The following is a 26,302-nucleotide window of genomic DNA, read 5'->3' as shown; positions in this document are numbered from 1 at the left end:
AGCCAAGTCCAGCCCAGTCTGGCCCAGCATAGACCAATACAGCCCAGTCCAGCCCAGCACAGACCAGTTCAGCCCAGTACACACCCATACAGACCAGTACGGCCCAGTACAGAGCAGTTCAGCCCAGTCTGGTCCAGCACAACCCAGTTCGGCCCAGTACAGACCCTTACGGCCCGGTACACACCAGTCCGGCCCAGTACAGACCAGTCCGGCCCCCCCCCGCCCCCTTTAACCCTTCCGAGCCCGCCCCAGCCCGTCGCGCTGTGATGACGTCAGCAGCGGCGCGGGGCGATGACGTTTCCCTCACCGGGGGGCGGGGGCGAGCTGGTGGGCGGGGCCAAGGGGGTTGTGGGCGGAGCCAGCGGCTCGGGGGCGGGGCCAGCGCAAAGGGACTGGGAGGGGCGTGGCCTGCGGGGCGTGGGCGGAGTCACGGCGACGCACAGGAGGCGCGGCGGCGCGCTGACGCACTTCCGGCGCGCCCTCACTTCCGCGTCTGCCCGGCTCGGCGGCGGCCGCGCTCCGCCGGCGCTCCCGGTCGCGGCCCCGGTGCTCGCCTCATCGGCGGCGTCGCCGCTCGCGTCGCTCCGCGGGTGCCGCCGGCGCGGCCGGAGCCGCCGGGGCCATGGCGCAGTACAAGGGCGCCGCCAGCGAGGCGGGCCGGGCCCTGCAGCTGATGAAGAAGCGCGAGCGGCAGCGGGAGCACATGGAGCTGCTGCGGCAGCGCATCGCCGAGGTGCGGGGGGGGGGCCCGGGGCCGGGGGGGGGCGCTGAGGGGCCTCAGGCGCCGTTTGGGGGGCTTTGGGGGGGGGGCTGGGGGGGGGCCTGGGGCCTTTCCGGGGGGCTGGGGGGGGGCACGGAGTCATTTTGGGGGCTGGGGGGGCTCTGGGGGGCGTCAGGTGCCTTTTGGGGGCCCTTGGGGGGGGCTGGGGGGTGCCCTGGGGCCTTTCGGGGGCTCTGGGGGGGCCCTGGGGCCTTTCCGGGGGGGCTGGGGGGGGGGCATGGAGCGGTTGGGGGGCTGGGGGGGGCTCTGGGGGGTGTCAGGCGCCTTTAGGGGGTCTTTGGGGGGGGCTGGGGGGCCCTGGGGCCTTTCGGGGGGGCTGGGGGGGGCACGGGGCCGGTTTGGGGACCCTGGGGGCCTCAGGCGCCGTTTGGGGGGCTGGGGGGGTCCTGGGGCCATTTTGGGGTCTCGGGGGGATCTGGGGGGGGGGGCGGAGCGGTTCGGGGCTGGTTTGGGGGCCCTGGGGGTGTCAGGCACCTTCTGGGGGGGGCTGGGGGCTGGTTTGGGGGGGGGGCAGAGCCTTTTGGGGAGCTTTTAAGGGGTCTCGGGGCTAGTTTGGGGGCTGTGGGGGGGTTCTTTTATTGGGGGGGTCCCTTATTTTTTTTTGGGGGGGGTCCATTAATTCCCCCCCGCCCCCCAGGAGAACACGCTGAAGGCCAACATCGACAAGAAGTTCTCGGCGCACTACGACGCCGTGGAGGCCGAGCTGAAATCCAGCACCGTCGGTGGGCGGGGGGGGGGGTTTGGGGGGCCGGGGGGGGGTTTGGGGGGCCGGGAGGGGGGGGTTGGGGGGCCGGGGGGGGGGGTTTGGGGGGCCGGGGGGGGGGTTTGGGGGGCGGGGGGGGGGGGGGGGTTTGGGGGGCCGGGGGGGGGGTTTGGGGGGTCGGGGGGCGGTTTGGGGTCCCCCTGACCCCCGTGCCCCCCAGGGCTGGTGACGCTGAACGACATGAAGGCCAAGCAGGAGGCGCTGGTGAAGGAGCGCGAGCGGCAGCTGGCCAAGAGGGAGCAGAGCCGCGAGCTGCAGCTGTGAGCCCGGGCGGACCCCGGATCTGCCCCAAATGACCCCGAATCTGCCCCAAATGACCCCAAATGTGCCCAGAGGGACCCCAAATGTGCCCAAAGTGACCCCAAATCTGCCCGGGGCGCTCCCAAATGTGCCTGGGGTGCCCCCAAATCTGCCCAAAGTGACCCCAAACCTGCCCGGGGTGACCCCAAATCGCGCCCGGTTACCCCCCAGCTCGTGCCAAATCGCCCCAAATCGCCTCAAACCGCCCCAAAGTCACACCCGGCTGCACCAAATCGCCCCGAATCGCACCCGGTTACCCCCAGCGTGCCCCAAATTCCTCCGAACTGCCCCCAGATCCCCCCCGGTTACCCCAAAATCCCACCAAATCGCCCCAAAATCGCCCCCAACCTGCCCCACCCTCCATAACCCCCCCCCCCCCCAAATCCCTCCCAGCCCCTCCCAGTGCCCCCCAGTACCCCCCCACTTCCCCTCCAAGTGCCACTCCCAGTGCCCCCAGTTTCCCCCCAGCCCCTCCCAGTGCCCCCAGTTGACCCCCCTGCCACTCCCAGTGCCCCCAGTATGCCTCCAGTACCCCCCCAGTCCCAACCCAGCTCCTCCCAGTGCCCCCCATTCTCCCCTAGTACCCCCAGCCCCTCCCAGCGCCCCCAGTTGATCCCCCCAGCCACTCCCAGTGCCCCCCGTGCCCCTTCCAGTACCCCCCAGTCCCCTCCCCAGCCCCTCCCAGTGCCCCCCATTCTCCCCCAGTTCCCCTCCCAGTGCCCCCCAGCCCCTCCCAGCCCCTCCCAGTGCCCCCCAATTGCCCCCCAGCCCCTCCCAGTGCCTCCCAATTCCCCCCAGCCCCTCCCAGTGCCCCCAGTTCCCCTCCCAGTACCCCCCAGCCCCTCCCTGCACCCCCAGTACCCCCCCCCCCATTCCCCCCAGCCCCCCCAGCGCCCCCAGCATGCCCACTGCCCGCAGCAAACTGGAGCGGCTGCGGGAGCGGGCGCGGAAGCAGCAGCAGCGGCGGCAGATCCGCAGCCTCTCCTTCTGCCTGGACGAGGCCGACGACGAGGGGGAGGGCGAGGCCGGGACCCCCCCCCTGCAGCCCGGTGGGTGGGGCGCAAAGGGGCGGGGCCTGAGTGGGCGGGGCGCAAAGGGGCGGGGCCTCGCTTAAGCCCCGCCTCCCCCTCCCCCCCCCCCAGAGGAGCCCCCCGCAAGAGGAAGCTGGGCAAGAACCCGGACGTGGACACCTCCTTCCTGCCCGACCGCGAGCGCGAGGTGGGCAATTAGCCCCTAATTAGCCCCTAATTAACCTAATTAGCCCCCAGTTAACCTTCTCCCCAATTAACCGTCACTCCCCAATTAACCCTGCTCCCTTGCTAACCCCCTTTTGTAGTTAATGCTTCTCCCTAATTAACTGTCCCGTAATTAAATCCCCTAATTAACCATCTGTTAGATTAGTTAATCAGTTAGATTAGTTAATCTAGCAGTTAGATTAGTTAATCAGTTAATTAATTAATTAACCCCTCCCTAGTTAATCCTCCTCCCCAATTAACTCCCCTGCTAATTAATCCATCTCCCTAGTTAACTCTTCTCCCTAATTAACCACCCCAAGTAACCCCCTCCATAATTAACCCCCTAATTAACTCCCTCCCTAATTAATCCCCCTTTCCAATCAACCCCCTTCCCTAATTAACCACCCTCTAATTAACCGCCCTAATTAATCACTTCAATTAATCTCCTCCTTTATTAACCCCCCCAATTAGCCACTCCTCCCTAATAAATCCCCCTCCCTAGTTAACCCCTCTCCCTCATTAATCCACCTCCCTAATTAACTACCCCCTAATTAATCTCTGGCTAATTAAACCCCAATTAACCCCGCTAATTAACCCCTTAACCCCCCAGGAGGAGGAGAACCGCCTGCGGGAGGAGCTGCGCCAGGAGTGGGAGGCGAAGCAGGAGAAGATCAAAAGTAATTAAGGGGGGGGGGGGGGGGGCTAATTAATGACGGGGACTCTGGGGGGCGCCCCCTCTGTAATTAACCCCCCCCCAATTAATTATCGCTAATTAACCCGTAATTAACAGACGAGGAGATCGAGATCACCTTCAGCTACTGGGACGGCTCCGGGCACCGGCGCACCGTCAAGGTTGGGGGGGGGGATTTTGGGGTCCGGGGGGGGGGGATTTTGGGGTGCCGTGGGTGGGATTTTAGGGTCTGGGGGTGGTGATTTTGGGGTCCCATTTTTTGGGGGGGGGTCCCGGGGGGTTTTGGGGTGCCCCCCGATCCCGGTGCCCCCAGATGAAGAAGGGGAACATGGGGTGGGGGGGGTCTGGGGGCGTTTCTGGGGTCCTGGGGTGGCTTTTTGGGGTCGGGGGGGGCGGATTTTGGGGTCTGGGGGGGTTTAGGGGTGCCCCCCAAATTTGTGCCCCCCCCCTTAGATGAAGAAATGGGGGTCCTGGGGGAGGGGTTTGGGGGTCTCGTGGGGGGTTTTGGGGTCCAGGGGTTGGGATTTGGGGTCCCGGGGGTGTTTTTGGGGTGCCGGGGGGTGTTTTTGGGGTGCCCCCCATCCCGGTGCCCCCAGATGAAGAAGGGGAACACGATGCAGCAGTTCCTGCAGAAGGCGCTGGAGATCCTGCGCAAGGACTTCAGCGAGCTGCGGTGAGGGGGGGGACGCTTTGGGGGGGCCCCAAAATCGAGGGGCGCCCCCAAAATATCGGGGGGCGTGGCCTCGCTGAAGGCCCCGCCCCTTTATGCAAATCAGCTCGGCGGGGGTGGAGCAGCTGATGTACATCAAGGAGGACCTCATCATCCCCCATGTGAGCGCCCCCCGTGACGTCACCGACCCCCGTGACGTCACAGGCCCTTCGTATGATGTCACCGACCCCCTCTGACGTCACCAGCCCCTTAGTGACGTCACCGACCCCCCATGATGTCACCGACCCCCCCTTTTTATCCCCCCCCAGCACCACAGCTTCTACGACTTCATCGTCACCAAGGCGCGGGGCAAGAGCGGTGAGTGATGACGTCATGGGGGGGGGGGGCGGGGGCTTGATGATGTCGTGGGGGTGATGACATCATAGGGGTGACGTCATCACCGTGACATCATCGCCGTGACGTCACCGCCCCCCCCAGGGCCCCTCTTTAACTTCGACGTCCACGACGACGTGCGGCTGCTGAGCGACGCCACCGTGGAGAAGGACGAGGTGGGGCCCCCCTGCCCCCCCCCCCCCCAGTATTTTGGGGACCCCCCCCCGATATTTTTGTCCCCCCCCCGATATTTTACAACCCCCCCATATTTTACGACACCCCCCGACCATTTTAACGCCCCCCCAGCCGTTTTAGGACCCCCTTTTTGCCCCCTACACCCCCCAGACCCCATTTTCCCCCCAGCACCCCCCCAATTTTTGGGGACCCCTCCGACCATTTAAAGCCCCCCCGATAATTTACTGCCCCCCCAATATTTTAGGACCCCTCCCAAAGCATTTTATTGCCCCGTACAGCCCCCCCACACCCCCATTTCTCCCTTTCTCACCCCTTTTTGCCCCCCAGCCCCCCCAATATTTCAGGGACCCCCCCCAATATTTCAGGGACCCCCCCCAATATTTTAGGCCCCCCCCCACCATTTCAGGACCCCCTTTTGCCCCCCTAGACCCCTTTTTCCCCCTCCTTCCCCCCCCAATTCCCCCCAACCCCCCCCAAGGTTTTGGGCCCCCCCCCATACTCCGGGGCCCCCCCCAAATATTTTAGCCCCCCCCCGACGTTTTGCCCCCCAGTCGCACGCGGGGAAGGTGGTGCTGCGCAGCTGGTACGAGAAGAACAAGCACATCTTCCCCGCCAGCCGCTGGGAGCCCTACGACCCCGAGAAGAAGTGGGACAAGTACACGGTGCGGGGGGGTTGTGGGGCGGGGGGGGCTTTTGGGGCCGGGGGGGGGGGGGACTTGGGGGCAGTTTGAGGGCTGTAAGGGGAGATTTAGGGGAATTGGGGGGGCTTTTTGGGTCCGGGGGGCTTTGGGGGATTGGGGGGATTTTGGGGTCGCGGGGGGGGATTTGGGGCAATTTGAGGGGTATAAGGGGAGGTTTAGGGGAATTTGGGGGGGGGGGCTTTTTGGGGGTTGGGGGCGGGATTTGGGGCCGGGGGGGATTTTGGGGTCAGGGGGGCTTTTTGGGGGATCGGGGGGGATTTTGGGGGCTGGGGGGGGGATTTGGGGGGAATTTGAGGGGTATAAGGGGAGGTTTAGGGGGAATTGGGGGGGTTTTGGGGTCGGGGGGCTTTGGGGAAATTAGGGGCAGTTTTGGGGGGATTTGGGGTAGTTTGGAGGGGCTTTGGGGCAGGAGGGGGGATTTGGGGTCTGTTCGGGGGGGGCCGGGTCCATTTTGGGGCAATTCCCGTGGCTTCCTGCCCCTAACCCCCCCTTTTCCCCCCCGCAGATCCGCTGAGCCCCCCCACCCCGCAGCCCGGAGGGGGGCTCCCCCCCCCCCCCCCCCCCGCCGCTTTTCTCATTAAAGCCGCGCCCCCGCCTGATGACGTCATTTATTGGGGCCCGGGGGGGGAGGGGTGGCGCGGCGGGGGGGTGCCGGGGGGGGTGCCGGGGGGGGTGCCGGGGGTCCCCGAGGCGCTCCATGGCCTCCAGCGCCACCCCCAGCAGCTGCAGGAAGGAGCCGGCCGCCGCCCGCAGCCCCCGCGCGTCCCCCCCGCCAGCGCCTGCGGGACCAGTACACACCAGTAAGGACCAGTGGGGGGCTGCGGAGCCCCCGCCTGGGCGCCGGTAGGGCTCCGGGGAGCTCCCGGTGCAAACCAGTAAGCTCCCGGGAACCCCCAGTAAGCTCCCAGTATCACCCAGCGTGCCCCAGTATCACCCAGTGCCCCCCACTGACTCCCAGTATCACCCAGCGCCCCCACTGACTCCCAGTATCACCCAGTGCCCCCCAGTAACCCCCTCAGTATCACCCAGTGCCCCCCAGTAACCCCCAGTATCACACAGTGCCCCCCAGTAAGCTCCCAGTATCACCCAACATCCCCCAGTAACCCCCCCAATATCACCCAGTGCCCCCCAGTAAGCTCCCAGTATCACCCATCGCCCCCCAGTAACCCCCCCAATATCACCCAGTGCCCCCCAGTAAGCTCCCAGTATCACCCAACATCCCCCAGTAACCCCCCCAGTATCACCCAGCACCTCCCAGAAGCCCGGCCGGCGCCCAATGCCCCCAGTAACCTCCCAGTGCCCCCCCAGTAGCCCCCCCAGCAGCTCCCAGTATCACCCAGTGCCCCCCAGTAACCTCCCAGCTCCTCCCAGTAGTGCCCAGCACCACCCCCGGTAACTTCCCAGCAGCTCCCAGTGCCTCCCAGTAGCCCCCCAGTATGACCCAGTGCCCCCCAGAAACCTCCCAGTAGCTCCCCAGCAGCCCCCAGTATCTCCCAGTACCCCCCCCATCGCCCTCCCGGCCCCTCCCCAGGCCCCGCCCACTCACGCCTCAAGCCACGCCCCCGGGCCGTCAGCTCCCGCCTTAGCCCCGCCCTCCGCGGGGGGGGTCGGGCTCCAGCGCCCCCAGCGCGATGGCGGCGGCGCGCGACGAGGGGAGGGGCAGCAGCAGCACCCTGCGGGGGGGGGGGGCGTTAAAGCGGCAACGCCACCGCGGTGGGGGAAGCCTTAAAAGGGCAATACCACTTAGTGGGGCCCACAGAACCCCCAAACCCCTCAAATCACCCCCATTTCCCTGCGCCCCCCAACCTTCCCTAAATCCCATTTTAACCCCCCGCACTCCCCACAGTCCTATTTAACCCCCCCAGTCCCCCCAAACCCCACCTTTACTCCCCTTTTCCCCCCAATCCCCCCATTTCCCCCTATTTCCCCCCCCAAACGTCCCAAATTTTCCCCACTCCCCCCCAAATCTCCCTCCCCCACCCCCCACAAACCCCTCACCCCCCCCGAACCCTCCCAACCCCCCCCAAATCGGCCCCACGCGCACAGCTCCAGGCCCTCCGCCGCCGCCATTACGCCGCCGGGCCACGCCCCCGCGTCACCAAGCCACGCCCACCCCACCGAAGCCACGCCCACCCCGCCCCAAGCCACGCCTCCCTCCCAAGCCACGCCCCCTCCTCCCAGGGCCGTGCACCCTCCAGGCCACGCCCCCTCACCGCTAAGCCACGCCCCTTCCTCTAAAACCCCGCCCCTCCCTGCCGGGCAGCGCCGCCTCCAAGCCACGCCCCTTAGCAACGAGCCCACACCACCTAGCAACGAAGCCCCGCCCCCGCCCTAAGCCCCGCCCCCGGCGGCGCTCTGGCCCCGTCTCGCTGCTCCCGCGGCCGCTCTGGCCCCGCGGTCCTCCCGCGGCCATGCTGCTCACCGTGAAGGCGCTGCAGGGCCGCGAGTGCAGCCTCCAGGCACGGCGGGGGCGGGGGGCACCGGGGAGGGGCACCGGGACCGGGGGGGGCACCGGGATTGGGGGGGGCCGGGAACGGGTGGGGGAACGCAGGGGGGGGGGGCATAGAGAGGGAGACGGGAGGGGGTAGGGGGGGGGTACGGGGGCCGCCGAGGGTCAAAAAGCCTCGGGGGGCGGGAACGCGGCCTATGGGGGGGCGTAGGGTCCCGTTTGGGGGCAGTTTTCCCCTTTTTGGGCATTTTCCCCTTTTGGGGCAGTTTCCCCCTTTTTGGGGCCGTTTTTTTTATTGGGGCAGTTTCCCCGTTTTGGCGCAGTTTCCCCGTTTTGGGGCAGTTTCCCCTTTTTGGGGCAGTTTCCCTATTTTGGGGCATTTTTCCCCTTTTGGGGCAGTTTCCCCTTTTGGGGCACTTCCCCCAGTTTTGGAGAGTTCCTTTCGGGGTCCCCATTTGGGGGGGGGATCCTAATTAAAGGGGGTCCCTAATTGAAGGGGGGTCCCCTCATTTTTGGAGGGGGGGGGTCCCTATTTGAGGGGGTCCCTAATTATTAAAGTGGGGGTCCCATCATTTGGGGGTCCCCAAATAAAGAGGGGGTCCCTAATTAAAGAGGGGGTCCCTAATTAAAGAGGGGGGTCCCCTAATTAAAGAGGGGGTCCCTAATTAAAGAGGGGGTGTCCCCAATTAAGGGGGTCCCTAATTAACCCCCCCCCCAGGTGTCCCCCGAGGAGCGGGTGGGGGCCCTCAAGGTCCTGGTCGCTGAGCGCCTGCAGGTGCCGGTGGCTCAGCAGCGGCTGCTCTACCGCGGCAAGGCCCTGGCAGGTACGTAACAAAAGCCCCCCCCCCCGCTTTAATTAACCCCCCCCCCCACCCTAATTAACCCCCCTAATTTAATTACCACCCCCCGCAGACGAGCGGCGCCTCTCGGACTACGCCATCGGCCCCTCGGCCCGCATCAACCTGGTGCTGAAGCCCCCGGGGGGGCTCCTCGGCGGGGGGGGGCGGCCTCCGGTGGGGGGGGGGCGTCCAGCCCGGACCCCCCTGCCCCCCCCCCGGCCTTCCCCGAAATTTGGGGGGCCCTGGGGGCGGTGCTGGGGCGGCACTACGGGGCGGCCGAGGGGCCGCGGGTGATGGAGCAGCTGAGGAAGGTGGGGGGGGGGGTAAAAAAAGGGGGGGGGGTAAAAAGGGAGGTGGGTGCAAATTGGGGGGGGGTGGGGGGAAATAGGGAGGGTGGGGGGAGCTTGGGGGGGATTTGGGGGGTTCTGGGTGGATTTGGGGGGGGTTGTTGGGGGATATGGGGGGTTACGGGGGGGCAAAAATTGGGGGGGCAAAAAAGGGGTGGGGGCAAATGGGGGGGTGGGGGGATATGGGGGTGTAAAGGGGGGATTTGGGGAGGTTATGGGGGGTGTTGTGGGGTTGGGGGGCTATGGGGGGTTATGGGGGGGCAAAAAGGGGGGTGTATGGGGGGGCTCGGTGAGGTCGGGGGGGCCAAGAGGGGGGTATGGGGGGGGCTGGGGGTGTTGGGGAGGGATATGGGGGGGGATGGGGGGATTTGGGGGGGGGGATGGGGGGATTTGGGGGGTTATGGGGGGGATGGGGGGGTTATTGGGGGATGGGGGGGTTATGGGGGGATTTGGGGGGTTATGGGGGGGATTTGGGGTTACGGGGGGGCCTGGGGGTGTTGGGGGGCGAAAATGGGGGTTCTGGGGCTTTGGGGGGGCTGGGGGGAGCTGGGGGGCTATGGGGGAATTTGGGGGGCCTGTGGGGGGGTTCTGGGGGCTCAGGGCCACGAGGGGGCCATAGGAAAGGAATTGGGGGGGGCTTTGGGACACGGGGGGGCTGGGGGGGTCGGGGGGCTATGGGGGGGTCACTGGGGGGGGCGTGGGGAAAATGGGGGGGCTGGGGGGATTTGGGGCCGCTGGGGGGGCTGCTTGAGGCCGGGGGGCCCTGGGGGGGGTCCCAGGGGTGGGGGGGTCTCAAGGGTGGGGGGTTCCGGGGGTGTCCTGGGGGGCTCTCAGTGCCCCCCCCCCCCAGGACTACGAGCAGAGCCTGCGCGGGCTCAGCCTGGACGACCTCGAGCGCCTGGGGGCGAGGCTGCTGCCAGGCCACGCCCCCTGAGAGGCCACGCCCACCGGAGGCCACGCCCCTGAGAGGCCACGCCCACCGCGAGGCCACGCCCCCCTGAGAGGCCACGCCCACCGCGAGGCCACGCCCACCCGCTGGGGACAGACCCCGCCCCCTCCCCCCGAGCTCCCAGTAAAGGCTGCATCGGAACCAGTATATGCGTGTTTTATGCCCAGTATGGCCCAGTATGGCGCTGTACTGCTCCCAGTATGGACCAGTATGGGGGTGTTCTGCTCCCAGTATGGTGCTGTCCTGCTCCCAGTATGGACCAGTATGGGGGTGTCCTGCTCCCAGTATGGCGCTGTCCTGCTCCCAGTGTGGACCAGTATGGGGGTGTCCTGCTCCCAATATGGTGCTTTCCTGCTCCCAGAATGGACTGGTATGGGGGTGTTCTGCTCCCAGTATGGCGCTGTCCTGCTCCCAGTATGGTGCTGTCCTGCTCCCAGTATGGACCAGTATGGGGGTGTCCTGCTCCCAGTATGGTGCTATCCTGCTCCCAGTATAGACCAGTATGGGGTGTCCTGGTCCCAGTATGGCGCTGTCCTGCTCCCAGTGTGGCCCAGTATGGGAGTGTCCTGCTCCCAGTATGGGGGTGTCCTGCTCCCACTATGGTGCTGTCCTGTTCCCAGTATGGACCAGTATGGGGGTGTCCTGCTCCCAGTATGGCGCTGTCCTGCTCCCAGTGTGGACCAGTATGGGAGTGTCTTGCTCCCAGTATGGTGCTGTCCTGCTCCCAGTATGGACCAGTATGGGGTGTCCTGCTCCCAGTATGGCGCTTTCCTGCTCCCAGTGTGGACCAGTATGGGGGTGTTCTGCTCCCAGTACGGTGCTGTCCTGCTCCCAGTATGGGGGTGTTCTGCTCCCAGCATGGTGCTGTCCTGCTCCCAGTATGGACCAGTATGGGGGTGTCCTGCTCCCAGTATGGCGCTGTCCTGCTCCCAGTGTGGACCAGTATGGGGGTGTCCTGCTCCCAGTATGGTGCTGTCCTGCTCCCAGTGTGGACCAGTATGGGGGTGTCCTGCTCCCAGTATGGCGCTTTCCTGCTCCCAGTGTGGCCCAGTATGGGAGTGTCCTGCTCCCAGTACGGTGCTGTCCTGCTCCCAGTATGGGGGTGTTCTGCTCCTAGCATGGTGCTGTCCTGCTCCCAGTATGGCCCAGTATGGGGGTGTTCTGCTCCCAGTATGGCGCTGTCCTGCTCCCAGTATGGCCCAGTATGGGGATGTCCTGCTCCCAGTATGGGGTGTTCTGCTCCCAGTACTGCCCAGTATAGCCCAGTATCACAGATTTCCCCTCCCAGTACCGCCTCCAGCATCCCCTCCCCCGCCCCCCAGCCGCGGGGCCCTCTGGGAGTTGTAGTCCCCCCCTCCCCCACTCGCGTCACCGGAAGGGGCGGGGCCAACGAGGCAGCGCCGCGATTGGCCGATGTCCCTCGGGGGCGGGCGGGCGGGGGCGGGGCTTCGGCGCGCCGCGCGCGGATTGGCTGAGAGGCGGCGGGGCGGGGCCGGCGGAAGGGGCGGGGACAGAGGGGGCGGGGCCTGGGCCTGGGCGGTGCCATGCGGCTGGCGGGTACGGGGGGGGGCTGGGGGGGCTATGGGGCGCTGGGGGGGGTTGTGGGGGGGCTGGGGGGCCATAGGGGGCTGGGGGCGATGCGGGGCCCTGGGGGCCTTTGGGGGGGACCTGGGGGGGGGGGGTTAAAGGGCACGGGGGGGGCAGTTATGGGGCGCTATGGGGGCATGTGGGGGCATGTGGGGTGATGGGGGGCGGTGTGGGGGGGCTGTGGGGCCATGGGGGGGCTGGGGGGGCTGGGGGGCCATGGGGGGGCTGGGGGGTCTGACGGTGCCCCCCCCCCAGGCCCCCTGCGCGTGGCCGCGGTGGCCGCCTCGGCGGGGCTGGGCTGGCTGCTGCTCAGCCTGGTGCTGGGGGGCCCCCCCGCTGCCCCCTGCAGAGCCTGCTGGCGCGTGAGTGGGGGGGGGGGCTTGGGGGTCGGGGGGGGGGGGGGCAACTGGGGGGGCTGGGGGGGGGAATTGGGAGGTCTGGGGGGCTTGGGGGGGATTTGGAGGGGGATTGGGGGGCGGGGGGCAATTGGGGGGCTGGGGGGGCTGGGGGGGGGGGAAATTGGGGGGGCTGGGGGTCTGGGGGGGGGAATTTGGGGGGGGGGGATTGGGGGTCTAGGGGGGAATTGGGAGGGCTGGGGGTCTGGGGGGGGGGGTGGGCGGGCTGGGGGGCTGGGGGGAGATTCTGGGGGGCTGGGGGGAAAATTGGGGGGTCTGGGGGGGCCGGGGGGAATTTGGGGGGGGGATTGGGGGTCTGGGAGGGATTTTGGGGGGGGGGGTTGGGGGGGGGGGGAAACTGGGGTCTGGGGGGGTCTGGGGGGGGGATTTGGGGTCTGGAGGGGAGAAATTTGGGGGCTGGGGGGGAATGGGGGTCTAGGGGGGATTTGGGGTCTTCGGGGTGGGATTTGGGGTCTTGGGGGGGATTTAGGGTCTGGGGGGCAATTTGGGGGGCTATGGAGTGGGTGTGGGGCTGGGGGGGAATTGGGGGGTGGGGGGGCAATTTGGGGCTGGGGGGTGTTGATGTGGGGGGTTTTGGGGGGGGAGATTGGTTTGGGGGGGGGGGGCAGCATCACCCCAACTGTTCCCCCCAGGCCCTGAGGCCCCCCACGGCAGGTACGGGGCCCCCGCCCGCGGAGCAGCACCGGGGGGGGCTGGGACCCCGCACGTCCTGACCCCCCTTAATTCTGGGATCCCCCCAGTTCTGGGACCCACCCCCTAATTTCCATCCTCCCCCCCATAATTCTGGCCCCCCCAATCATGGGATCCCCCCTTGATTATGGGATCCCCTCCCCTTTAATTATGGGATGCCCCTTTAATTATGGGACCCCCCCCCCCCTTTTAATTATGCCCCCCCAGTTATGGGACCCCCCTTAATTTCAGTACCCCTCCCCCCAATTTCATGCCCCCCCTTTAATCCTGGGACCCCCCCTAATTTCGTGACCCCCCCGCCCAATCCTGGGACCCCCCCTCTAATTTTGCGCCCCCCAATCCCCCCCCCCCCCCAAATGCCCACTCCCCCCAACTCCCCCCCCAAAACAAACGACCTTTAATTATGCCCCCCTTAATTCTGGGAGCCCCCCTTAATCATGGGACCCCCCCCAATATTGGGGCCCCCCTCTAATTTTGCATCCCCCAAACCCCCTCTCCCCCTTCCCCCACCCCCCTTTAACCCCCCCACAATTCCCCCCCCCCGACCCCCCAATTTTGGGACACCCCCCCCCCCCAAATTTCATGACCCCCCCTTAATCCTGGGACCCCCCCTTAATCCTGGGACCCCCCTTAATCCTGGGACCCCCCCCCCTTAATCCTGGGACCCCCCCTTAATCCTGGGACCCCCCCCTTAATCCTGGGACCCCCCTTAATCCTGGGACCCCCCCCTTAATCCTGGGACCCCCCCTCAATCCTGGGACCCCCCCCTCTAATTTCCCCCCCAATCCCCCCCAAACCCCCTTTGCACCCCGCCTTCCCCCCCCAATTCCCACCCCCTCTGACCCCCCAATTTTGGGACCCCCCCCCCAAATTTCATGACCCCCCCCTTAATCCTGCCCCCCCCCCTCTAATTCCCCCCAATCCCCCTCCCAAACCCCCTTTACACCCCCTTCCCCCCCCAATTCCCTCCCCCCTGCCCCCCCCCGCCCCCCATGCCCCCCCAACCCCCCCCCCAATTTGCCCCCCCAGCGCCCCGCCCCCGCCGCCACCCGTGCGGGCTGCCCCGGCCGTGCCCCCCGGCACCTCGCCTTCCGCCTGCTCAGCGGCGCCGCCAACGTCGTGGGCCCCAAAATCTGCCTGGAGGGGCGCATGTGAGGGGGGGGGCACCCCGAGACCCCCCCCCGGGACCCCCCCCCAAAAAAAAGGGGGGGCCCCCAATAACCCCCCACCCCCGGGGTTAATTGGGGCCCCCCCTCTCGTTAACGGTTGCAGGTTGATGAGCAGCGCGCTGAACAACGTGGGGAGGGGGCTCAACATCGCACTCGTTAACGGTGGGGGGGGCAATTAATTGGGCTAATTAATGGGGGGGGGTTGAAACGCCGGGGGGGGTGCTGTTGGGGGGGCTGGGGGGGGGTTAAGTGCCCCTGGGGGGTGGTTTGGGGGGGGGTTAATTGCCCCCAGGGAGTGTTTTGGGGGGTAGTTACCCCTGGGGGGTTAATTACCCCATTAATTGCCCCCAGGGGGTAGTGGGGGGTTAATTACTGCTGGGGGGTTAATTACCGCCAGGAATTGATTTGGGGGGGGGGTTAATTGTTTCTATGGGGGGCTTTAAGGGGATTAATTGCCCCCACTGGGGTGGGTTGGGGGGGTTAATTATCCCTAGGGGGTTAATTACCCCATTAATTGCCCCCAGGGGTTGAGGGGTGGGGTAATTATTGCTGGGGGGGGGGGGGGTAAGTACCCCTAATGGGCTGGGTTGGGGGGGGTAATTGCCCCCAGGGGGGTGGTTTGGGGGTAATTACCCCATTAATTGCCCCCAGGGGTTGATTGGGGGAGTTAATTATCCCTATGGGGGGTTAATTATCCCGAAGGAGGGTCGTTTGGGGGGGTTAATTACCCCCATTGGACAGTTGGGTGGGGGGTAATTACCCCCATGGGGCAATTGGGGGGGCAGTAGAGGCTCGGTGTAGGCCCCCCCCGTGTGTTAATTGCCCCCCCCGTTAATTGCCCCCCCCCCCCAATTGCCCCCCCCCCAGGTGTCAGTGGGGAGCTGATCGCGGCCCAGGCCTTCGACATGTGGGCAGGAGGTGAGGGGGGGGCACTGGGTTTTGGGGTGAATTTAGGGGATTTTGGGTCATTTGGGGGGTTTGGGGTGATTTGAGGGTACGGGGGGGGCACAAAGGGGGGATTTGGGGGGCGAAAGGGGGAGATTTGGGGCAAAAGAGCGGGATTTTGGGGCACAACGGGGTGGGATTGAGAGGGGATTTGGGGTAAAATGGGGCAGTTTGGGGTTTTTGGGTCGTGTTTGAGAGGTTTTGGTTCACAGTGGGGAGATTTTGGGGGCGGTGGGGTCGGATTTGGGGTCACAACGGAAGAATTCTGGGGAAATTTTTTGGGACGTCAAAAATATGCATTTACGGGGCCAGACCGCCCATTCTGGGGGCAAAAACGTAAAATTTGGGAGCATCAAAACTGTCACTTTTTAAGAGGCCGAACCCGACACTTTTGAGGCATCAAACCACGCGGTTTTTGGGCTCAAAAACACTTTTTTTCCTTTTTTTGTTTTTTTTTGTTTTTGCAGTCAAAGCAAACATTTTATTTGGGGGGGGGGGGTGTCAAAGCAAACACTTCCGGGGGGGGGGTGTCAAAAACCCATTTTTTGGGTCATTCCCCCCCCAGTTTTGGGGTCAAACCACGCCTTTTGAGGTCAAACGCCCCCATTTTGGGGTCAGCCTCCCTATTTTAGGCTCCAACCCCCAATTTTGGGTCCAACCCCTGAAGTTGGGGGAATCAAAGCCCCAGTTTTGGGCCTCAGCCCCCATTTTTTGGTGCCTAACCCCCACCCCCCCGTTTTGGCCCCCAAACCAAGGAGTTTTTGCCCCAAACCCCCATTTTTGCCCCCAAATCCCCCAATTTTTGGGGTTCCTAAGCCCCATTTTGGTCTCCAAACCCCCATTTTTTCACCCCCAGTCCCCCGTTTTGGTCTCCAATCCCCCATTTTTGGGGTTTCTAAGCCCCCATTTTGGTCTCCAAACCCTCATTTTTTGCCCCCAAATCCTCAGTTTTTCCCCCCAAACCCCTATCCCCCCCACCCCCATTTTTTCCCCCCCGAACCCTCATTTTTTCCGGCCCCAACCCCTCACTCCCCCACCCCCAACCCCCAACTGTTGCCCCCAACCCCCCATTTATTTATCTATTGATTTATTTTTACCCAAAACCCCCCTTTTCCCCCCAAAGACGTCACCGAGCTCCTCAAATTCCTGCGCCCGCTCCACGAGGGGACCCTGGTGCTGGTGGCCTCCTACGACGACCCCGCCACCAAGTAAGGGGGGGGGCTCCCAACACCATGGGGGGGGGGGATAATTAATTAGGGGGTCCCCAAAATGATGAGGGGTCCCCCCACCCCCAGGCTGACGGAGGAGTCGCGGCGGCTCCTGGCCGAGCTGGGCAGCGGCGCCGCGGGGGAGCTGGGCTTCCGCGACAGCTGGGTCTTCGTGGGGGCCAAGGGGGTCCGCGAGCGCAGCCCCTTCGAGCAGGTGCCCGGATTTTTTTTTGGGGGGGGGGGGGGTCCAGGGGAGGGGCTCGCGGTCCCGATTCTGACGTTTTTGCCCCGAAAACGCAGCACGTGAAGAACAGCCGCGGGGCCAACAAGTACGAGGGGTGGCCGGAGGCGCTGGAGATGGAGGGGTGCATCCCGCGGCGGGGCGCCGAGCCCCCTGAGCTGCTGGGGGGGGGCGGCCCCATGGCGGGGGGAGCTCCGGCCCCATAGCGGTGGGATCGGCCCCATAGCGGGGGGGTCCTCAGCCCCATGGCTGGGGGGCTCTGGCCCCATAGCGGTGGGGCCAGCCCCACAGTGGGACCTGAAGCCCCATAGCAGGGACCCCAGCCCCATAGTGGGGGGTTGCCCCCATAGCGGGGGTCCCCAGCCCCATAGCGGGGGGGGGGGGGGGCTTGAAGCCCCCATAGGGGTCGACCTCGCCGTGGGGTTCCCGCTATGGGGCAGGGGCTTTATGGGGGGGGGGGTGGGGGCACGGGGCTGGGTCCCTGTGTGCCCCCCATCCCCCCCTTTTGTTCCCCCCATTGTTTGCATCCCATTGTTTGTTCTCTGTTATGTGCCCCCCCCATTGTGTGCCCCCCCCCCATAAATAAAGGCTGGGCCACAGTGGGCGGTCAGCGTCTTTGGGTAATGGGGGCGGCTGCCCCCTAAGTGCGTGGGGGGGTAATTAAACAGGGGTTAATTAAAAGGGGGAGTAATTAAACTGGTGGTGATTAAAAGGGAGAGGAAATAAATGGGGGGTTAATTAAAAGGGGGGCAATGGGATGAAGGCTTAGGGTTTAATTAGGATTTGGGGCTAATGAGGTGCCTGGGGGGGGGGGGGTAATTAGGGGGTGCTTTGGTCCCAGCTTGGAGGTGGCTGTGGGGCAGGACGAGGGGAGCTATGGGGCAGGATATGGGGCGCCACAGCCCCCCCCCCCAGGGGGACCCCATCGCCGTGGGGCCGGGAGTGTTGTGGGGGGGCAGGGGGGGGCGGGGGGGGCTCAGAGCTTGTGGGGGTTGACCCAGCGGTAGGTGCCCTCGTAGAGGAAGCCGGCGCGCTTCAGCAGCTCGTCCGCCTCCGCCGGGCCCCGGCTGTGGGGCGCAGGTTAGGGGCGGCCCCATAGCGCCCCGCGGAGCCCTCCCCACCCCCGGGAAGCCACAGCCCCAGAGCAACCCCCCCCCCCCAACCTGCCCCATAACCCCATTATGTGCCCCGCAACCCTATAATCTGCCCCACAGACCCCCCCATCCAACAGCCCCATAACCCACTCCCTTCTGCCCCATAGCTCCCCCCGTAACCCCATTATCTGCCCCGTAGCCCCCCTCCCCTGCATCACCCCATAGCATCGCCCCCCACCCAATTCCCACCCTATAACCCCCCCCACCCCCAAAACCCCCCTGCCCCATGGTTCCCCGTGGCGATCCCACCTCCCTCAGCCCTGCCCCACGGCGCCCCACAAGTGCCCGCCCCACACCTGCCGTAGAGGTAGGGGATGGGTTTCTCCTTCCTCTCCTCGATGGTGTGCAGCAGCGGGGTGAAGATGCGCCAGGCCTCCCGCAGCTCGTCACTGGGGGGGGGGGGGAAATCCCAAAAAATCAGCCACGGGAGAGACCCTGAAATCCTCGAATTTCACCCCAAAATCGCCAGCCCCCCGCCGGTCCCCACCTGCGCACGAAGTGCATCTGGTTCCCGCAGAAGACGTCGAGGATCAGGCGCTCGTAGGCGTCCGGCAGCTTCACGTCCTGCGGGGGGGAAATGGGGTGATTCTGGGGGATTTTGGGGTTTTTCACGCGTGGTTTGGAGCCCCAGCAGCTCCAGCTTTTGCCGCAGGCTTTGGGGTCGCCCCATGGTAGGTTTTTGGGGGTCTCCATGCACCTGGGGAGCCCCAAGTCCCAGAGGGAGGTTTTTGGGGTCTCCATCCCCGACTGGGAGCCCCACGTCCCGTAACAATACCCCACTGGTTTTGGGGTCTCCGCGCCCCCTATTGGGAGCCCCTTCTTCCAGAACAATGGTTTTGGGGTCTCCGTGCCCCTTTGGAGCTCCCTGCCCCCATAACACCTAACGGAAATTCGGGGTCTCCATGCCCTATTGGGAGCCTCCTCTCTCGTGACACTTTAATGGAGGTTTTTGGGGTCTCTGTACCCATTTGGCACCCCACGTCCCATAAAACTTGACGGAGTTTTGAGGTCTCCACATCCTATTGGGGGGCCCCATCTCCCATAATACTTGAGAGGCTTTGGGGGTCTCCATACCCCTTGGAGCCCCATCTCCCCTAACCTTCCCCGAGGGTTTTGGGGTCTCCCCTTCCCCCCAGTTTTGGCAGAGGGGTTTTGGGGCCCCGCACCTTGTAGCGGCTGCCGTAGGTGAGGTCGAGCTCGGACTCCTCGGGGCTGAGGAACATCCCGGGCTTCTTGGTCATCAGCTTGGTGTAGACGGCCTCGTCGGGCTGGACGCGCACCACCAGCTCGTTGCGCTTGCACTGCCGCCCGAAGATGTCCCCGGGGACCTCGCGGAACTGCAGCCGCACCTCGGCCTTGCGCTCGTTCAGCGCCTTCCCGCACCGCATGACGAACGGGACGCCTGGGGGCGGGGGCATTGAGGATGTCACCCGTTGGGGACATCACCCATTGGGGGTGTCACCCATTGGCGGTGTCACCCATGGTACCCGTTGGCAACGTCACCCATTGGTGTCACCCATTGGCATCGTCACCCATTGGTGTCACCCAATGGCGTCATCACCCATTGGCATCATCACCCATTGGCCGTGTCACCCACTGGTGTCACCCATTGGCATCATCATCCATTGGTGACACCCATTGACGCCGTCACCCATTGGCGGCGTCACCCATTGGCGGCGTCACCCATTGGCGGCGTCACCCATTGATGACACCCACTGACGCCGTCACCCATTGGCGTCATCACCCATTGACAGCGTCACCCACTGGTGTCGTCACCCATTGATGGTGTCACCCATTGCCATCACCGCCCATTGGCATGACCCATTGACATCATCACCCATTGGCGGTGTCACCCATGGTACCCGTTGGCAACATCACCCATTGGTGTCACCCAATGGCATCGTCACCCATTGGTGTCATCACCCATTGGCCGTGTCACCCACTGGCATCATCACCCATTGACAGCATCACCCACTGGTGTCGTCACCCATTGATGGTGTCACCCATTGCCATCACCACCCATTGGCATGACCCATTGACGTCATCACCCATTGGCGGCGTCACCCATTGGCGGCGTCACCCCGACCTCACCGTCCCAGCGCTCGTTGTCCACCCGCAGGATGGCGGCGGCGAAGGTGGCGGTGGTGGAGCCGGGGGGCACGGTGGGGTCGTCCTGGTAGCCCTTGCGGGCGTCCTCGGGGCCGTCGGGGTTGCCCACGTACTGGCCCAGCACCACGTCCTCCAGCTGCACCGGGCTGATGCACTTCAGGACCTTCACCTGTGGGTGGGGACACGTCACGGGGTGGGGGCCGTGGGGACACGGCCGTGGGGTGGTGGTCACTGGGGACACGGCCATGGGGTTGGTGGCCACTGGGGACACATTGTCGGGGTGGTGGCCGTGGGGACACGTCATTGGGGTGGTGGCCATTGGGGACACAGCCATGGGGTGGCATCACTGGGGCGATGGCCATTGGGGACACCTTGGGGACACGCTGGGGACACCCTGGGGACACGCCGGGGACACCCTGGGGACACGCCGGGGACGCCCACCTTCTCGTCCCGCACGTCATCGGGGTTGGTGGAGGCCGGCTTCTCCATGGCCACCAGGCAGAGCATCTGCAGGAGGTGGTTCTGCATCACGTCCCTGCGGGAACCGGCGATGACGTCACCGGGGCCGGCGATGACGTCACCAGGGGGCGATGACGTCACGGCGCCCCCCCCCAACCCACCGGATGATGCCGAAGTCGTCAAAGTAGCCCCCGCGGCCCTCGGTGCCGAAGGGCTCCTTGAAGGTCAGCACCACGCAGGCCACGTTGTCCCGGTTCCAGATGGGGCCGAAGATGCGGTTCCCAAACCTACGGGGCCGTGAGGAGGTGGGGGAGTTGTGGGGTGCTCCACGGGGAGAATCCCATAAAAAAGACGTGGAGAACCCCCAAAAACCATGAAGAACCCCCAAAAACCCATGGAGAACCCCAAGAAGATCCCAAGGAGAACCACGGGCATTTTGTGGGGTTCTCCATGAAGAACCCCCAGAAGACCCCATGGAGAACCCCCAAAAAAACATGAAGAACCCCCCAAAAACCCATGGAAAACCCCAAGAAGACCCCAAGGAGAACCCATGGAGAACCACGGGCATTTTGTTGGGTTCTCCACAGAGAACCCCCAGAAGACCCCAAGGAGAACCCAATGGAGAACCCCATAAAAACCATGGCTATTTTGTGGGGTTCTCCACAGAGAACCTCCAGAAGACCCCAAGGAGAACCCCCAAAAAAACATGAAGAACCCCCCAAAAACCCACGGAGAACCCCAAGAAGACCCCAAGGAGAACCCATGGAGAACCCCATGGAGAACCCCGGCCATTTTGTGGGGTTCTCCACGGCGAACCCCCAGGACACCCCTGGACCACCCCCAAAACCCCAAACCCCGGACCCCGAGCCTTCCCCTGACCCCAAACCCCCCTCCCCCGCCCCCAAACCGCCCCCCGGACCCCAACCGCCCCCCACCTGAGCACCATGAGGCTCTGCACCATCTCCTTGCCCAGGTAGTGGTCGATGCGGTAGATCTGCTCCTCGCCGAAGAGCGCCCCGAGGTGCTCCGACAGCGCCGCCCGAGCTCGCCAGGTCGCGCCCGAAAGGCTTCTCCACGATCACCCGGTTCCACCTGCGGGCACGGGGGTGTGTGTGTGGGGAACCCCAAAAATCCCAGGGAGAAGCCCCCCAAAAAAAGCCCAGGGAGAAACCCCCCAAAGAAATCCCAGGAAGAAACCCCAAAAAATCCCAGGGAGAAACCCATTAAAAAAACAGGGAGAATCCCCCCAAAAAAGCCCAGAGATAACCCCCCCAAAAAATCCCAAATAAAAACCCAATAATAAAAAAGGAGAAACCCATAAAAAACATGGAGAACCCCCCCAAAAAATCCCTAAAAGAAACCCATAAAAAAACAGGGAGAACCCCCCAAAAAACAGGGAGAACCCCCCAAAAATCCCAGGGAGAACCCCCCGTCCCCAATGTCCCCAATGCCCTCCAGCTCCAATATCCCCCCAACATCCCCAATACCCCAAACGCCCCCAATACCCCAAATCCCCCCAAATGCCCCAATGCCCCCCAGTCCTAACACCCCAAATGCCCCCAATCTCCGCCCAATGCCCCCCCGAATGTCCCCCCACCCCAATACCCCAAATCCCCCCAATGTCCCCCCCACCCCAATAACCCAAATCCCCCCAAAATGCCCCCAATACCCCCCAAATACCCCCAATGCTCCCCCAGCCCCAATACCCCAAACGCCCCCAATACCCCAAATCCCCCCCAATTGCCCCAATGCCCCCCAGCCCCAATACCCCAAACGCCCCCAATACCCCAAATCCCCCCAATTGCCCCAATGCCCCCCAGCCCTAATACCCCAAATGCCCCCAATACCCCAAATACCCCCAATTGCCCCAATGCCCCCCAGCCCTAATACCCCAAACGCCCCCAATACCCCAAATCCCCCCCAATTGCCCCCATGCCCCCCAGCCCTAATACCCCAAATGGCCCCAATACCCCAAATGGCCCCCAATTGTCCCAATGCCCCAAATGCCCCCAATACCCCAAATCCCCCCAACTGCCCAAATGCCCCCAATACCCCAAATCCCCCAATCGCCCCAATACCCCAAATGCCCCCAATAGCCCCCAATACCCCCCCAGCCCCAATATCCCAAATGTCCCCAATACCCCAAATCCCCCCAATTGCCCCAATGCCCCCCCCAGCTCTAATACCCCAAATGCCCCCAATACCCCCCCAGCCCCAATACCCCCAATGCCCCCAGCCCCCCAGTCCCCCCCATTCCCCCCGACCCCAAAAGCCCCCCCGTACCCATCGCCCATGCAGGCCTGGCGGATGTGGCGGGTGACGGGCGTAGACCCCGGGGGCAGCGCCAGGTAGAAGAGGCGGTGGGCGCGCGGCCCCCGGCAGCGCCCGCAGGTGGGCGTCCAGGCGCCGGAACGCCTCGGGGTCCCCGTACTGCCCCCGCACCCAGCTCTGCCGCCCGAAGAATGCCTCCAGCTGCGCCTGCTCCGACGGCGCCGCCTGCGGGGACACCGGGCGGGGGGGGGGGGGGGGTCCCGGGGGTGAACGGGGGCGTTACGGGGTGCGGGGAGGGGGTACGGGGCCGCTGGAGGTGGAACGGTCCCGATAGGTCTTACGGGGTCATAGCAACGGGGGAAATCCTATAAGGGATGTTGTGGGATTGGAGCGTCTGTTATAGGGTCAAGGGGGGACAAACGGGGCGTTATGGGGTGCGGGCGACTCTTATGGGGTCACTGGAAGTGGAACGGTCCCGATAGGTCTTACGGGGTCAGAGCAACAGGCCAAATCCTATAAGGGTGCTGCGGGATTGCGGTGTTTCTTATAGGTTTGGGGGGGGGTTGGGGGGCTTACGGGGTCGTGGGGGGGCAAATGGGATGTTATGGGGTGCGGGGAGGGGGTACGGGGTCGCTGGAGGTGGAACGGTCCCGATAGCTCTTACGGGGTCAGAGCAACGGGGGAAATCCTATAAGGGATGTTGTGGGATTGCGCTGTCTGTTATAGGGTCGGGGCTTTTTGGAGGGGTCACGAGGCCAGGAGGGGGTCACAGGGGGCGTTATGGGGTCGCCAGGAGCAGGGGGTCCCCGGGGACCCTTGGGGGCGGTGCGGGGCTTTTGGGGCCGCGGGGCGGGGGCGGGTTTTTGGGGCGGCCCCGTACCTTCATGTAGGGCAGCGTCTGCTCGCGGAGCTGCGCCACCGTCAGCTGCGTGCGCGCGAAGCCGACCACGAAGGTGGCGTCGGGGAGGAGCCCGTCGCGGAACAGCCACCTGCGGGACCCCACGGGTGACCCCGTAACCGCCCCCACCCCAAGGGCGGCCCCATAAATGTCCCCGACCCCCCAGGTGGCCCCAAACCCATAGGGATGGCCCCAAACCCATAGGGATGGCCCTGGGGTGCCCCCCAAATTTATAGGGTCATCGGTGTCCCCATAATGGCCCCAAACCCGTAGGGATGGCCCCGGGGTGTCCCCAATCCTATAGGGTCATCGGTGTCCCCATGGTGACCCTAACCCCACAGGGACAGCCCCAAATCTATAGGACCATCGTTGTCCCCAAACCTACGAGGTCATCGTCGTCCCCAAATCTATAGGGTCAGCAGTGTCCCCAAACTCATAGGAGTGTCCCCAAACCTATAGGGTCATGTTGTTGTCCCCGAACCTATACGGTCATCGTTGTCCCCATAGGGGTGTCCCCAGATCTATAGGGTCACTGCTGACCCCAATCCTATAGGATCACCAGTGTCCCCATGGTGCCCCCAACCCCATAGGGTCATCGGTGTCCCCAAATCTATGGGGTCATTGTTGACCCCAAACCCATACGGGTGTCCCTAAATCTATAGGGGCCATCGTCACCCCCAAATCTGTAGGGTCACCGGTGTCCCCGAACCTATAGGGCCATCGGTGTCCCCATGGTGACCCCAAACCTATAGGGCCATCGTTGACCCCAAACCCATAGGGGTGTCCCCAAATCCATAGGGTCGCTGCTGACCCCAAATCTATAGGGTCACCGGTGCCCCCCCTCCCCCGGGGTCAGCGCTGCCCCTACCAGATGGTGGGGTAGATCTTCTTCCGGGCCAGGTCCCCTGCGGAAATGGGGCGAAACCCTCAGAAATTGGGAAAAAAACAAACAAACAGAAAAAGGGAACCCCAAAACCCCAAACCCAGCCCCAAAACCCCAACCCCGCCCCCCCCCCCCCCGGGGGGCGCTCCCAGGTCAGAGGGGCCCCGCCCCGTGGGGTGATGGGGGCGGGGCCTGTGGGGGCGGGGCCTCGCGGGAAGGGTGGGCGGGGCTTGGCCGGGTGGGCGGGGCTTGGCCGGGTGGGCGGGGCTTGGCCGCGAAAGGGGGCGTGGCTTCGAGGTTGGGCAACGGGGCGGGGGCGGGGCCGGGCGGGGCCACCCCGGGGGGGCCGCGGGAGCTTCCTCATCCCTGCCCCCCCCCCCCCCCCGCCCCCAACTGCCCCCCCGACGGCCCCGGCAGGCCTCCAACTGCCCCCCCCCCGCCCCCAATTGCCCCCCCCCAGCGCCCTCCCCAGCCCCTAATTGCCCCCCGACACCCCCATGCTGCCCCCCGGCCCTTATTTACCCCCGTAATGCCCCCCCCCCCCCCCCCCCCCCCCCGGCCCTTATTTGCCCCCCCCAGCCCCCCCCCCCGCATTCCTCCCCCGGCCCCCAGTTACCCCCTTAATGCCCCCCCCCCCAGCCCCTATTTCCCCCCCCCTTACCCCCCCCCGGCCCTTATTTACCCCCCCACATCCCCCCCCTCACCCCCCCCCCTTACCCCCCCCCCCGGCCCTTATTTACCCCCCCCACTTCCCCTTTACCCCCCTCCTTACCCCCCAGGCCCTTATTACCCCCCCCACACTCCCCCCCCCTTACCCCCCCGGCCCTTACTGCCCCCCCCTCCCCCCACCCCCCCGGTGCCCCCCCGGGCCCCCCCTCACGGAGGCGCCGAAGATGACGAAGGCGTGGGGCTCCCCGAAGGCGCCGTCGCGGCTCAGCTCCTGCCGCAGCAGCCCGCACACCTCCGAGCGGCTCAGCCCCGCCATGGCGCCTGGGGGGGGGCACGGGGCACGGCCCCCCCTCAGCACCGCGACGGCCCCCCCGACCCCCACTGCCCACCCCATACCCCAACTGCCCCCCCATACCCCCCAAACCCCCCAATTTGCCCCCCCCCCCCGGGCTCTACTTGCCCCCAAACCCCTCCGTCGCCCCCCCCAACCCCCCCCCGATCTAATTGCCCCCCAATGTTTAATTTGCCCCCCTCCCGGTGTAACTTGCCCCCTAATGCCCCCCCATTGCCCCCCCGCATCTCTATTGCCCCCTTCTACCCCCCCATTCCCCCTTAACCCCCCCACCGCGCCCTAATTGCCCCCTCACCCCCCAATTCCCCCCAACCCCTCAACTCCCCCCCGATCCCTTAATTACCCTCTTCCCCCCCCCCCCAAGTTACCCCCCCAACCTTCAACTCCCCTAATTACCCCCACAACCCCCCCATCTGCCCCCCCAGCCCCTTAGTTGCCCCCCCCAGCCCCTTAGTTGCCCCCCCCAGCCCCTTAGTTGCCCCCTAACCCCTCCGGTTGCCCCTCCCAGCCCCCAATTACCCCCACAACTGCCCCCCCGCCCCCTAATTGCGTCTCCCGGCCCTTAATTAGCCCCCAATTGCCCCCTACCCCCCCATTTGTCACCCTTAGCCCCCCTAATTGCCCCCCAGCCCCCTCAACTGCCCCCTACCGCCTCTAATTGCCCCCCTTACCCCCTAGTTGCCCCTCTCAGCCCCTAATTAGCCCCCAATTGCCCCCCAGCCTCTAATTAACCCCTAATCAGCCCTTAATTGCCCACCCCAGCCCCCCGTGCCCCCCGCCCCCCTTTAATTGCCCCCCTTATTTGCCCCCTCCCCCCCACCTGCAGGCTCCGGCCCCGCCGCTCCCCGCACGCTCGCGCGGCTCCCCATTTACCCCCCGGCAGGCCCCGCCCCCTCCGCGGCCCGCCAGCCAATCCACGCCGCGCCTCGCGCCTCGCAACCAATAGCAAAGAAGCGGGG

At 65.4% G+C, this 26,302-nt stretch overlaps 4 protein-coding genes and 1 long non-coding RNA gene across 6 annotated transcripts; 3 read left to right on the top strand and 2 right to left on the bottom strand.

The window, feature by feature from the left end:
- Window positions 1-276: 276 nt before the first annotated feature.
- On the top strand, window positions 277-6,304 carry FAM50A (family with sequence similarity 50 member A). Of its 2 annotated transcripts, XM_066984657.1 has the most exons (13): window positions 477-733; window positions 1,419-1,503; window positions 1,705-1,804; window positions 2,763-2,897; window positions 2,960-3,062; window positions 3,690-3,756; window positions 3,870-3,931; window positions 4,367-4,443; window positions 4,547-4,601; window positions 4,749-4,797; window positions 4,918-4,988; window positions 5,559-5,669; window positions 6,214-6,304. In XM_066984657.1, the coding sequence occupies exons 1-13, from the start codon at window positions 623-625 to the stop codon at window positions 6,220-6,222; spliced, it is 1,035 nt and encodes a 344-aa protein (XP_066840758.1). In that variant the 5' UTR covers window positions 477-622; the 3' UTR covers window positions 6,223-6,304. The 2 variants fall into 2 exon arrangements, with proteins under 2 accessions (XP_066840757.1, XP_066840758.1); XM_066984656.1 differs by having other exon boundaries at window positions 277-733; window positions 2,763-3,062.
- Window positions 6,299-7,917, bottom strand: LOC136787456 (uncharacterized). Its single transcript, XR_010826909.1, has 2 exons — window positions 7,753-7,917; window positions 6,299-7,381 (listed from the first exon to the last, which is right to left on the bottom strand). It is a non-coding gene; the product is annotated as an uncharacterized lncRNA (long non-coding RNA).
- A 93-nt stretch (window positions 7,918-8,010) lies between these two features.
- UBL4A (ubiquitin like 4A) lies at window positions 8,011-10,437 on the top strand. Its single transcript, XM_066984664.1, is given in 5 exon segments — window positions 8,011-8,167; window positions 8,876-8,981; window positions 9,070-9,218; window positions 9,221-9,307; window positions 10,194-10,437. Coding segments are annotated over 5 exon segments (474 nt in total). The 5' UTR covers window positions 8,011-8,119; the 3' UTR covers window positions 10,278-10,437.
- A 1,316-nt stretch (window positions 10,438-11,753) lies between these two features.
- Window positions 11,754-16,914, top strand: FAM3A (FAM3 metabolism regulating signaling molecule A). Its single transcript, XM_066984563.1, is given in 10 exon segments — window positions 11,754-11,849; window positions 12,135-12,237; window positions 13,193-13,215; window positions 14,015-14,060; window positions 14,062-14,136; window positions 14,258-14,316; window positions 15,022-15,072; window positions 16,223-16,307; window positions 16,395-16,521; window positions 16,608-16,914. Coding segments are annotated over 10 exon segments (729 nt in total). The 5' UTR covers window positions 11,754-11,836; the 3' UTR covers window positions 16,755-16,914.
- On the bottom strand, window positions 16,543-26,254 carry G6PD (glucose-6-phosphate dehydrogenase). The gene is given in 15 exon segments (XM_066984655.1): window positions 16,543-17,615; window positions 17,999-18,091; window positions 18,190-18,266; window positions 18,869-19,104; window positions 19,794-19,980; window positions 20,253-20,346; window positions 20,432-20,557; window positions 21,206-21,306; window positions 21,308-21,362; window positions 22,554-22,649; window positions 22,651-22,766; window positions 23,422-23,530; window positions 24,308-24,345; window positions 25,203-25,312; window positions 26,164-26,254. Coding segments are annotated over 15 exon segments (1,578 nt in total). The 5' UTR covers window positions 26,213-26,254; the 3' UTR covers window positions 16,543-17,524.
- Between the last annotated feature and the right edge of the window lie 48 nt (window positions 26,255-26,302).

The sequence above is a fragment of the Anser cygnoides genome, chromosome 29 (assembly GCF_040182565.1).
Source record: "Anser cygnoides isolate HZ-2024a breed goose chromosome 29, Taihu_goose_T2T_genome, whole genome shotgun sequence".
Taxonomy (NCBI): Eukaryota; Metazoa; Chordata; class Aves; order Anseriformes; family Anatidae; genus Anser; species Anser cygnoides.
The sequence above is the reverse complement of the archived record's forward strand: the minus strand, read 5'-3'. Positions and strand labels throughout refer to the sequence as shown.